The sequence below is a fragment of the Tinamus guttatus genome, unplaced genomic scaffold (genome assembly GCF_059628265.1).
Source record: "Tinamus guttatus ecotype Peru unplaced genomic scaffold, ASM5962826v1 Tinamus_guttatus_pri_ptg000052l, whole genome shotgun sequence".
Lineage (NCBI taxonomy): Eukaryota > Metazoa > Chordata > Aves > Tinamiformes > Tinamidae > Tinamus > Tinamus guttatus.
The window spans coordinates 10,493,328-10,506,786 of record NW_028288586.1 but is presented as its reverse complement, the minus strand read 5'-3'; the positions used below and the strand labels follow the sequence as shown (position 1 = coordinate 10,506,786).

Below are 13,459 nucleotides of genomic sequence, written 5' to 3'. Positions count from 1 at the left end.
GTAAAATTTCCCCCGATGTTACTAAATATGCATATCCAAAGTCTGGTTATGCATGGTTATACAGCATTTTTATTTTTATCTGTGGGTAAGGGTCTACTGACTGCAATGAAAAAAAATGCTCTAATTAAAACCTTGAATACAAAATAGATGTTTGTTAACATATAAATGTTATTACAATATATTAGTGTATTTTATATTTTTTTTCTGTTGCTTACTCTTTTGTTGACTTGTTTTCTATATTTTAATATTTTCATTTTTCTTCCTAGGGCTGAGTAAATCATTAACATAAATTGAAAACTTCAGAATTCGAGGCTTTCACATTTTATTTTGAATTTTGTGAAATTTGTCCAAGTTTGGAAAATACTTATAAAATGTTGTAGATTGTTTTTTTAAAAAAATGTTCTATGAAGTTTGAAATTTCAGAAAGGAAAGTTTTTGTATGACACATTTCAGAATGTTGCATGTTTTAATATGCATACTGCCATTTTGCAAAACTTTGGCAATAAGAAGCACTTTGAAGCTTCCATCTTGGCACATTCAGATTTTATGGCATTTGACAAAGCATGCTAAAAATCATTTTCACAAATATGTTGCTGAGCCTGCCAAATGTGGTTATTTATGGTTATAAATAAGGTCATACAGTACAAGTGTAAGTGTATGACTTTATGTTATGCTCAGTTAAAATGGATGCTAATATCCAGAACTTCTTACTTTTTTGTAATGGCTTTTGCTTCAAACAGTGTTTATAAACTGGGTTGAACGTGTTGATTTTGATTCATCTGTTGGAGATAACCTCTTAAACACCTTCAGTATTCCATAGTCTCAGTGCTCCTTTCTTGAAAAATGAGGACATGCAGAGACCTTATATTATGAGATAGATTTTTTTTTTCTATATTTAGATGATTGGTACCAAAGAATTTGTTTATTTTTCCAATGCTTCTTTTCTGAGGAGTGGTATAATTCTTGGCTTATAACTGAAAAGTTTCTTGTTGCCAAGTTTTGAGGCTTTCTTGACAGAGTGATAAATTATTAAAAGTATTATTTATATATAGAAACATATTAAACCATTGCGCATCACTAAGGACATGATCAGAAAAGCACTTCTAATTCTGTTAAAAACTGCATAAAAAGCCTGCCCCATCACTCTTAGAAATGGCTCCTTTGGTGGCTACTGACAATCTGTGTGCTATGGATTCATTGCAGAGTAAACTAAAATGGGGTTTCTTAAATAAGCATCTGATCATGCCCTGGGATGATTAAATCTTGGAATAAAGCTACACTATGAATTGAATTTAAAACCGTGATAGAATATTATTCAACTGAGAGAACATCAATATAACAAGGAAGTTTTCAGCATTCTGAATCTATGAACTTGCAGATGGCATGGCTATTTTTGAGTTAAGATGAGTAAAACCCACCCAGAATATAAAAAAGTGCACGCATTGCCAGCGAGAGCAGAGCCTTGCTTTGTGTAAAGAATTAAAAAAGCCTGTGTTTGTTAAGATTTATTAAATGCATAAAACAGGAAATAAAAATAGAAGATTTGTTCAAGGCTCAGTGAATTGCAGCTGCTCTAAACTGCAAAACTCCTCTTACAATAGCAATCCTGATGGTCTTAATTATAGTGATGCTAGTGAACACTGCTGCAATTGAAAAAGTTCCTAATTAACATGGGATCTTATTTCAAGGCAGCATTGAAAGAATTGAAGATCTTCATGGAAAATAAATGTGCTGAAAATTTACGTTTTAATGGCATTGCACTTTCTGACAAAAACTTGTCAATTTTGGGTTTTTCCCCAATAGAATTTTTTGAACTCATATCCAAAGCTCAAAGTAACAGAGCAGATGACCAACGTGGACTGCTAAGGAAAGAAGACCTTATTCTGCCTGACTTTCTTCGTCTACCACCCACTGCACCAGAACCATCCTCATCTACTCCAGCAGGCCCTAAAGGCCTCAGCAAGAGAGTTTCAAAAAGTGATGGCAAAGAGGGATGTACATCACCAAGTGGAAAACTGGAGTCTGTACAGAACTATAGCGAAAACTCAGTTAAGAAAATAGGTTACTCGGAAAATAAACATAAATCTGCTTTGACAGCAGTCAGCAGTCAGAAGACTTACAGTGTTCCTTTTAATACCGCGTTGTCTCCAATACCACACGCCCAGGAAAGCAGCACGACTGTGTGGAAAAGGCAGTCGAGGGAGCTGCAGGCCGAGGCCATCCAGACCGTGGACGATGAGAACGTGGCAGACCTGACTCTGGTGGCCGAGGGAGACATCAGCAGCCCCAACAGCACCTTGCTGCCCCCACCGCCGGGCGGCACCGACCGCACCGAGGCCACCTGTCCGCCCCCAACTCCTCTTGCAGGGGATCAGGAAAAATCTGGATGTCAAAGATCCAATGCAGGTATTTCTAGATTTTAATAGTCTTTCCTTCTGCGTGAAACTCCTTTTCTCTGGCACTGTTAGTCACTATTGGGCACCCATTGAAACAAAAAAGAAAGCGCGCTCTGCACCTTACTTTTTCTTATATTAAAAAAAAGAGAGAATTTTCATTGCCTTAGTCTATGTTAACAATAATATTTCTGGTTGCCTTTAAAAATGTACTTGTAGTTGGATTTGGCACATGGCCAAAAATGGACCCATGTCGACAAACCTTTAAAATACATCCATATGTTGTAATTATGTCGTTCTTTACCCTACAAGTACAGAACAGGATATCAGCGTTTTGAGCTGCATAACACTGGTTCATTCCAGATTTTCCGATCCATTTGTCATAATGAGATACATGATTAGGGCTTGGAAGTTGAAGTGCTTTAGCAGGAACACTCATTATGTGTTGAGAATTGCAGCACTGTTTATGATTAAAATTTGAGATGGTAAACCTTAATTTAAATAAAAAAACCCTATTTCTCTAATAAATTAGATATTTGTGACTAAAAATAAAAATGCTAGTTTTTTTAACCCATACTTTACTACCCAGATTAGTAGATTGCATTTATCACACTTTTGCCAAGAATATTCACAGGTGAAATAGCTTTTTCTATCAGATCATTTTAAAGAAAGTCTGTAAATTTGTTCAGGGTGTAAGTTTTGCAGTCTAGCAATATCACAGAGCAATATTAGCCCACGAGTGAAGTATGGAATTTCTTTATAAGCGTGGACTTGTAATAAGAGTTGCCATTACCAGAAACAGGGATGTGAAGAGGATGGGTGTTGTGACATTGACATTTTACAGTCATTGTACTGTACATTTTAATGTAAAATATAAGAAGAGGTATCTATGTGCTACATTTATTTTTGATGTTTCACACACATATGGTGCCATAATTTGTATGATCACATTTCTTTGTGATGTGGGAATATACATTTTAATTATTTATCTTTTTACACAGAGTATTTGATACTGTTCTTTATCTGTATGGCTGATGATTTGTAAATACTTCTTTGATTGTTGGATGCTTATAAATGGCAATGCAAATTATTTCATCCTCTTGGTATTTTAAACACAAATTCCTTTAGTAGTAGTATTTGAGCAATGTTCTATAAACGCTACCACTTTAATTTCTGAAACTGAATATTGAACAGACTTGTAACCAGTGCCTACAAAGACAAAACCACAAAATGTACTTCAGGCCTATTGGTGTGTGTATGCATAGACTTGTGTTGGTGTCCTTTTGCTAATGTGACAAGTGTACAACATAGATATCAATTTGCATTTTTTTTCAGTGAGAACTGTTGAAAAAACCATTTGCACTTAAAAAACCTTCATGAATTTTCAGTATTTTAATGCATGCCATACATTCCTGTGTAACCACTGAACTGTAGCTTTCCTTTTTCTCACTTTCTACTTTTTACTTTGTAGAATTCTTTGTGTAGTTTTCACATGTATTTTGTATCTTTGTTCTCTCAGGAGTAATAAATTCTAGACCTAGTTATGCAAACCGGTTTTAAGCTTTGATTTTCTTCATTATTAAAAATATTAAAACGAAAACCTCTCTCAGTCCTGGGTCAAGAATTCTGATTAAAATTTGTTTTCTAATAACAAAGAGATTAATGAGTATGAACTAGCAATTACTGCAAGACAAAGCTAGCAAATTAATTATTTGATAATAATTTAAATATCAAAGGGCAAATGCTGTCTTGAGATGCTGATAGGTCACATGTGAAATTCACAGCGTTTACATGTGCACCAGAAGGCAGATAAGACAGGAGATTTCTTTGCAATGAGTCGTAACAGGAACTCCTGAAAGGAGAGTCTTTTCTGTCTTTGGGTTCTTGGGCTACACTTTATATTCATTACTCCTCTTCTTATTTTAAGCTAAAATATTTTTTCCCTGATCTTTAAGAAATGAGCTGGCGATCCCGGCTCCCTTAGTGCGGAGTAACCACTGTCACCAGCTCTTCACCTCGTAGGAATCATAGAATCATAGAATCATAGAATGCTCAAGGTTGGAAGGGACCTCTGGAGATCATCTAGTCCAACCCCCCTGCACACGCAGGGTCACCTAGAGCACGTGGCACAGGACCGCGTCCAAGCGGATTTGGAAGATCTCCAGAGAAGGAGACTCCACAACCTCTCCGGGCAGCCTGTTCCAGTGCTCTGGAAGCGGCGGGGTGGCGGGTGCTGGAGATTCAAGTGCTCTTTTTGTTCTTTGGGTCAGTCCTCCATAACCACACGGTCAAACCTCATTTTTTTGCAACAGACACTAATACCCTACTGAAATAATCTGGATTTTTTTTTTTTTAACAGAGTTTAATTTCGTGTACTCCAAGTCCTGGTGACTAGATTTTATTTTTCTGCCATAGTCACCTGTGAGAGACCTTTAAGTAATCATATTAAACTATTTTGCAAGGCTAAAATCTTAGTGTTTCTTAGTTTTGTGACAAACCAGATTTTATCTTTTTTGATGGAATAAAAATATTATTTTAAGTATGTAAAACACGTTCCTTCATTGCTACAACCCTGTTACATGCACTAACTCTTTTTGCACTGTTTTCACAGTATATTATTTTATAGGAACCACATTCTACCAATAAACAAACAACCAAAACAACCTCTGATTTTAATTTGGTTTTATGTGAAAGTGGGCTGAAATAAAATGTTTCTATTTTCCTGATTTCATGGAGCTTGCATGTAACGGCTATTCAAAATAATGCAAATAAGTATAACTAGGAATGCTGGGCACCATCTCCAGTCAATAATCATTTTTTAAAAAAACCTAAGTTATTAATAACAGTTTCTTTTTTAAGTGCTTTAATGGTTCTCCATTCATAATCAATGGAAAATGGAAGTTTTTATTTAATTGGTTTATTAAATTAAAATGTAGGGGAAGCGACAGAAGTTAATGACTGCATAAATTGAAGTGGTCCGTGCTCTCGTTTTGCAATTATATATTATAATAGCAGCATAAGGAGCAAGGCCGGGTCTGATTGCGCTGCGTGGCGCGTTTCGGTGTGTCGGGAAGGGGCTGGGCGAGCGGCGCTGCAGCCCGCGCTGGGCAGCTCAGTTTGCTTGAGTATGAAGTAAAACAAATATATTGAGGCTTTGCTCATAGTGACAAGAGTATATTGTTTAATGAGCTTATTATTTAATAAGTTTGCAATAGAGTTGTTGCTTCTAACTGCGCTACTCATCCAGAGAAAATGTCATTCATTTTTGAATGAGCCTGCTGTTTCTGGCAAACATCTCTCTCGAAAATCAGGGATTTCTGGGATCAGAAGGCTAATTCTGAAATGCACTTGCTTCATATCTCTACCTATACTGCTGGTAGTACCTGTCTGTGGAAGAAGTTACTAATCAGTGCGTGGAGTAATTGGCTCAAAGTGAAGCATTCCTCTTCAAAAATGTTAAATTACTGATTTTTAACTTTTGGCTTTAATCTTTTTAAACTGTGTGGTTATCACATTGGTACTGTGGGTGTTGCACTCCGTAGTAATAAGTTTTTCCAGGTGTTTGGTATCTTCATTTTTCAAACCAGTAGGCCCTTCTCAAGCGAAGAATCAGGACAGAGGACTTGAACTTGACTATTATATAAATTTTATATATATATATATGTAAATTAATATGTATAATAGAAAAATTTAAGAAGAGGAAGGTGTTATGATTAAAAGATGTAAAAATGTGCTAATTCCACCCTTCCCGGCTGCGTGCCGTTTTCTTGACGATAACTGGGTTCTGCATCGCCATCAAGAGCCACCCCTGGCGCTTACGATGCTTGGGCCCGAATGTGCTAATCCTTTTCATTGGAGAGCCCCGGTTACGCGTCGTGGAGATACCCATAAGCCAAGGAGAAGGAGGGATGGATGTTGGGAATATCCGCTGGGGATGAGGAAGGCCCTGGAGGTAGTTGTTGGAGGCAGAGCTCCCTTGAACCAAACTGATGGGCCCCTTGGACAGAACTAGCAATTGCAGCGCGGCCTGGACGCAGGGTTTGAAAAATTGCCACCCCTCACACAGGCAAAACCCACATCTATTCAACAGCATCATTTGTATTTGAAAAGAACTTACTAATTCGTAGTGCCAAAGCAAACTGGTAGCCCAGATAAAGTGCATTTTAGAACTTCTAATTTAAAAAAAATAACATCAGGTTACATTAAAACTGATTTTAGGAACCAATCCATTAATATGTTTCCCAACATATTACTCTTGGCAGTAATTAAAGCTAGTGTTACTAACTAGAAAGAAAGAAGTGAGGAATATGGGATGATGGAGCTGAGCACTGAGCATTTGCAGACTATTGCAGATATGTTTTGCCACATCTATTATTTCAAAAGTATTCAGTTTTCACAAAAGAATTCACAAAATTATTTGTGTTTTACTGGTAGAGAAACAAGAAACTTTAAGCAAACTGCCTGGCGTTATTGATGACCATGCATCTCAGTCTGGCCCAGAACTCTGATTTTTCATTTGATTTGTGCCTGGCCTGGCCCTGACTCGTCGGTGCAGTCCCTGCAGCCGCTGCTCTCACCAGTGCCAGTTGTCCGGGCTCTGTTCTTGATCCCACACGTTGCCTGTGAGCAGCACGAGCAGCACGAGCTCCCGCAATGCTCAGCGTGTCTTTCCAAGTGACAGTTTTGTGTTTGTTCTCCTACAAGGGAGAGCAAGTCCTGTCCACCTGAGATGCTCACCTTATCACTGCAAAGGTACTCCAGAAACTCCTGGGACAAAAGTGAGTGGAATAGCAAAGCATCTGTTGCTTCTTGGTAGAAAAATCCCTATCTGAGCTTGATGTGCTCGCTGTTTCAGAGTCTTACTCGAAGGCACCAAGCACGTTGTTCAGTTGGCATTAAATCATACAAGTGAAACACAACACATAAAATCAGTTTTCCTCTGAAAAGATTAAGCTTAGCTGTAGCTAGGAGTTCTTTTATTAAGTCCTTTTTCTCCTCAGGGTTGTATCTCTTCGGTTAAGAGGCAGAAGGAAGAATATTTTGGAAAAATATTTAACATGCAGGATTCTAAATCCTAGATGTTAAGTATCCTTTGCTTTTCCAAAGCACAAGTCACTTAATAACCAGTGTGACCAGTGTGTACCAATTCATAACAGTTTAGGACAGGGAGAAGTATACTTGCCAGAGTGAGACTACCAGATATTTTATATTTTAGGGAAAATTGTCAGGGATAGTGAAATGGTTTCCGAGCATCACGGGGAACACCCACAGCAGAGGGGACCTCTTCAACTCCCTCAGCTCCTCTTTCAACTCCCTGTCTCCCAGCGTGTTACCATCTCAATCCAGGTCTGTTGTACTGAGCCAGAGATAACAGCAGGATCTGCCCGGAGCGCAGCACTGAAGAACACGCTTGAATCTAAGATGTTGGTGACTTGATATGGCTGCTTGCTTTTGGTGGTGCTAAATGGCAGTAAACTGTTCCTCTTGATTTCACACAAGTGGTAGATGAGCATTGGAAAACATTTCACGCAGGTTCTAGCCCGGCCTAACACAAGACATTAACCTGCAGCTCGTTCTGTTTAGCTGGAAATCTGGCTCTCTCCAACCTCGGTTGGGTGCGTGGCGGAGCTATCAGCAGAGAACCTGGCTACTTCCAATAAAACATGCATATAATAATGGTTTTGACAAAAATAATAGGATTTTAGCAGAACTAGAATACTATCTGATATAATGAATTCAATGAAATAGTGTTGGCAGAATTAAGGAGTAGAACTTAATCGTATGTCATATATAAAATCTACTCGGTATGGACTTTCCAATACTCACAACTCTTCCCAAAGAAACTTAATTTTACAAAAAAAGTTAGAAATTGGTCATAAACGCAAACAGAATGTGTATTGATCGCTTAGTAGTAAAGCTGCTAAATTTTAGATCTGATCTAAATTATGCTTTACGAAGTGAATCCTAACTATAAATTGTACATATTGAAAAGAAATGAATCTAATAATTACAGCTTGGAAATAATATCACCATTTGCGCTACATCCATTACAAGATGGTGCGGATGGACCTACAAACTCAAGACATTTCCATTAGAGTTATGGTTATTTGACCCGATCATCTGCATAAGTAGTTAATTCCTTTTCTGAAATTTCTTTCTCTTTTCATTCTTTATTTTTTGTGTGCCTGGAGTTTGGTCAAATGCTGCCACGGTCTTAAACTACTTGGAAGCAAAGGTAGATATCTCGCTTAGACCTTACTGAGAGCTTTACTTTACAGAGTAGAAAAATTCTCTGGGTGCCCTTTGCCTTCCTGTGTAAAAACACCTTTCACAATCCCATTTTTAACATGAGAATGCATACGCAAGTAAGTCTCGTTATTACCCAAGTAATAGGTATCAGAAAAAAAGAGAAATATTACCAAAGGAAAGCAGATCACCCCAAATCCTGTCTGACCATGACCTTTTAAAAACTGGCAGACCTATCCATACTGCCTCCTAAGTGTCCTTTAGCTGCGAGTCTGTAAGAGAGCAGTTCTGCAGATTGAAGACTGAATCAGACACATCTAATCTTTAACATGATTCAGGATTTAACTGGAAAATACTATCAGGATCAGATGCACGAGGAAATTCCCCTAGAGAGTGTGCCGGGCTTAGCAGACATGTTGGAGGTACCGGTAGACATGGTTACGTTATTCCAGTCTGGGAATTATTCTGTGCAACTGCTGCTGTGAGAACAGGCTTTCTTCCTCTTCAGAAGTCAGGAACTTGGACACACTAGATCCAGGAAAATGTATTAGCATTCCTGACATGCTTTATGCAAGGCAAAGCAATCTGCAGAGAAATCCATGAACCTTTTCATCCCTTTAGTACAAGAATAAGAAATAAAGATAAATTTTATCTCTGGAAGCTCTCGATAGTTTAAATAGTGCCATGCACAGCTAAATCTGCTCAGGCCTTTGCTATTTAACAGGCAAATATACAGAGCAGACCAGTGCACACTTCTTGTAGGCATCAGTTAGGCCTCTGGTGCAAAGTTCCATTGAGAACATGTGGAGCTTGAGCCTATTTTAAAACTTTAGGGATACACTTTTATACAAGCTGCTTGTAGGCGCCTCTCAGTTTTTGTGCTTCCTTTCTAAATGTTTTGGATTGAAAAAAAAAAAGAAAGAAAGAAAAAGCAAAAACAGCATGTTGCATCACTCTTCCAGCATAGTAGTGCTGCTCCTGAATCCACCTTCCTGTGTGACATTGATGAGATGGGATTTTTTTCCCCTCCAGGAAAAGAGAAATCATCTGCATCTACTTATACTTTAGTAATTCCACATTCTTTAGGACCAGTATTTCAGCTAAAGCCTTCTAGGTTCTTGTCCTGCCTCTGGTAGTAATTCATGAGGTGCTTTGGAGGGACCGCATCAGCAGCAAAAACTGCTCATAGTGTGAGTTGTTCCTATCCTAGTCCTCTTGCGGCCTGTGAAGTCTGGGGACCTCTGCTCTGCCTTCGCTTAGTTTGTATGAGGCTACCTGAAAGCCCCATTGCTCCACGTGGGGATTACACCATCGTCCCAAAACTCCAGCGTCACTTCTTATAGGCAGTTATAGAAAGACTTAGTACCTAAATACACAGAATAACGCTTACAACTTCCACTGTGTTCCTCAGCAGGAGTTTATAGGGATTTGGGGTGGTCAAAGCCCGTTAATGGGGACTGTCTTTTGTGGAAACTGTTCCTGCTGAGCTCAAGTCAAAACGACACTATCTTACTCCACCAGGCAAGTTCTTTATGTTACATTAGGCAGAAGGATATGTTCTTGTAATATGATTACTAGAGGACCCGTGCTCTGTCAGCAAACTATTTGTTGTAATTTGTTCTTAATACAGCTTTACAGAAAAGAGCATCTCTTTTGAGCTAGCACAAAAGAAGACTCAGGGATGTTTCTCAAAGGACCCCGAATGGTGGATTGAAATGATCAGGGGAATCATTCAGTGCATTCATATAGAATAAAAATGCTAGGATAGAGGAATAACATTTTACACTACATCAGTTAAAATTATGCTAATGTTCTGTTTGCAGCATTAAGATATAAGCGTGAAGGATAATATAGCCACATTAGAGGTTAGTTGCTGTCTGGTGGGTTGGCTTCGTGCTGGGCTAACGGGAATGAGAAAATTTTCCACCTTCTCTCAGCAATTATCTGAGGTTCCACCTAGTTGCTTTGGGCATAGGAAAGGCAAGTGTTGCTCGTGTGGAATAGACAGTTTTTTAATGCGAGGCTGCACTACAGCCCAGTGGTATTGCATCCCTTAAAATACTGACTTCATGACATTAATAAAAAAAATTAGCCTTGAACAAGCCCCAGAGTGATTTGAATGAAACAGATGACATTTGCTTTTCTATTCCTTTTCAAATTCCATTCTAGGCATTTCCCTCCTTCTCCATATCAAAAATTTCTTGATTATGATGCTAATATTTTGTCAATTATTTTTCTTAAACATGCCAGAAATGTGCAGTTCACTTCATGGCCCAAATACAAGCAGATTTCAAAGCCAGCTGTGCAGTGTAACCACCCGAGGTTCACGGGTTTGTGCTGCTAAATGTGCTAGGCAGCCAGTTATGTGTACTGTGGCAAAAAGCTGAAAATAACCATAGGTAAGCTATGTTATATAAAATGGTATCTTTTAATAGCATAGCTGATAGAGATGGAAAGAAAAGATTACATTTGAAATGGAAATCCTATCTCAGTCTACTCTTGGGCCTTGAAAGATCGCCAAGGCCTCTCCTCCGCGTCGTGGCCGTATTAACGAGTCCCAGAGGCTGGAGCATCCCCTCTAACATGAACCTGGCATTTTGCTGGAGCTCAGGGCCTCGCTCCAGGGTTAACCCCAATTATAGATAGGATTTTCCTGTTTTTACTGAAGAGAGAGTCGTATTTTTTGTGTTAGGTAAGGCACGCTGGCAGGGTGGTTTTGATTTTTTTAAAAAATTTATTATTTTCCAGCCTTTGCAAATCTTTGAATATCAAATCCAATATCTCTATTCCAAGGTGCTTTTCACTGACACTGCAAATAACTGTGAAAGAGGCAGTTCTGGGAATGAGGAACACTGTGTGTACCAACAGTTTTGTATGATTAGTTCCGGAGAACAGACCCAAATCCTAACAAATTGTGATTTTAGAAATGCTAGACCGATGAGGGGCTTTAAAGTTAGAAATCACACATAACTCAGAATCAGCACTACGGTGGTTTTGAGTGTTTAGGTCTCTTCAACAAGCCAAGCTATTTCTATGTCCTGCCAACTCTGGTCCGTAGTTGCTAGACTGCAGTTCTCTACACAAGCTTCATATCCTCTTTTTGATTTGCTGGAAAAAAGGATTTGTCCCCTGGAAAAAGATTAATCTCTAGCTGAGTAAAAGTAAGGGCTCAGTGAGGATCAGGTAGTGGAGGCCAGTTCAAATCAAGGAACATCTCCCACTCTGTGCACTTCTCCTCCACGTGTGAGGCTGCCGGTGCGACATTGTTTTCGTTTGAGGGGTGTGCAAACTAATAATTTTTTTTTAAATGGGTGTTTTATCTATGCCAAATAATGCTAAATTAAGAAAGATACAGGTTAAGATAACATGCTTCTTTATGATCCAGTGTTGGGTTAGTTGCTTGGTATATAAATAAGCGTCCTTGATGGGGCACAGGAATGTCCCAGCTGACTACGCCTCAGAGGAGGTTGTAATAATGAAAAATGATGAAAACCAAAAGATATCTAACTTTTTCTTTCTTTTCTTTCTTAAAAATTCTTCTGTTAGGTGCAAACCTCAAAAAGAGAAGCGATTCACAAGAGGCTTCAGGAATCGCCTGTGAGCAGAGCCCTCACCAAGCGAAGACCAGCAGAAGCATCAACGCTCCCAGTGCGCGTGAGAGGCCCCCCAGGGAGCTCCCTGTGAACAGGATCATCGACGTGGATGGAGTCCAGCTGGAAGACACTGGCACCCACTCCTGCAGTGACTCTGATGGGAACCTCAGCTTTGAAGGCTACATCTCAGAGCTGAGGTCTTGCCAAGGGAGGATGAGGACTGGAGTTTATAGGACATCGGACCTTCCGTCCCTGATCAGTGTCAAGAGTGAGAAAAATAAGGGCACGGAGAATCAGTATAAAGCTACTTTTGTTTAAGTCTGTTTTCAGTTAAGAGCTCTGGTGTTCTTGCCTGGTGTCAGCAGCAATGGGGATATGCCTTAGGAACATGTTTCTGCATGGTGGAAGCTGTTTTCAGTCCCCATTGCCTTCGATGAGCCTGCAGCCTGTTCCTGCAGGGCTTAGAAAGCGCAGAATGAAGCAAACAGTATTTCAGCAAAGGAATCAGGATGTTTGTTTTTGTTGTCTTACTGTTTCTATGTCATTTTCCCTGCTATGATTCAATTGCGTAGTGCAATTAAAATTATCATGGTTTCCACCCCTATCCTTAGGTGTCTTCAATAAAGACAAAAATGTTTTACATTCTCCTATCCAAATTTTTATTCAGGATGAGTTCACTTTAATGTTCTAAGGATTTTCTTGGTCTAAGAGATTCCCTTATGTTGGTAGACTTGTAAAATGGAAGTAAAATCAATTGCTGCTGCACAAAGATTAGGATAATTTTGTTAATATCTTCTTACCTTTCTGAGAACAGTTGAGAAGAGGCCTAGGTGGAATTCAATCTTATTTTACAGGTTATCTATCTGGATTGATATGTGCAGGAAGACCTACGTTATGCAAGCAGGAACTGAGAAGCCAAAAAAGCTGTGAATTTCTTGTGCTGAGAAGAAATAGCTGCTCCAGTAGCCTACACGGGTGATGTTTCCATAGCAGAGATATCTATAGTAGTTGCAGAGTGTGGGAGGGTCACCCAGGGCCCTGCTCAGCACTCATTCCCTGGTGTCTTTGCTTCAGGAGAAGGTGGATTTTGTTACTGCTTTTATGCAAGAAGTTAAGTGCGCCTCATTCTTCTTGTAGATGGTAGTATTTTCAGTTAATTTTCTAGTGTTGAACAGAGTTTTGAGAGAGAAAAAAAAAGTTACTAAATAACAATGCTCCTCATAATAC

General features: G+C 39.0%; 1 protein-coding gene across 7 annotated transcripts in view; it reads left to right on the top strand.

Moving 5' to 3' along the window:
• The window catches only part of RGS12 (regulator of G protein signaling 12), a 70,453-nt gene extending 57,853 nt beyond the window's left edge, over nt 1-12,600 (top strand). For 4 of the 7 annotated variants that reach the window (XM_088540028.1, XM_010212529.2, XM_010212528.2 and 1 more), the window contains one exon: nt 1,804-3,943. In XM_088540028.1, coding sequence (XP_088396154.1) covers nt 1,804-2,423 — 620 coding nt within the window. In that variant the 3' untranslated portion in view covers nt 2,424-3,943. Of the gene's footprint in view, nt 1-266; nt 1,614-1,803; nt 3,944-12,185 lie in introns of those variants that run through there. The other 3 variants (XM_010212530.2, XM_088540030.1, XM_088540029.1) reach the window with 3 other exon arrangements.
• The last annotated feature ends 859 nt before the right edge of the window (nt 12,601-13,459 follow it).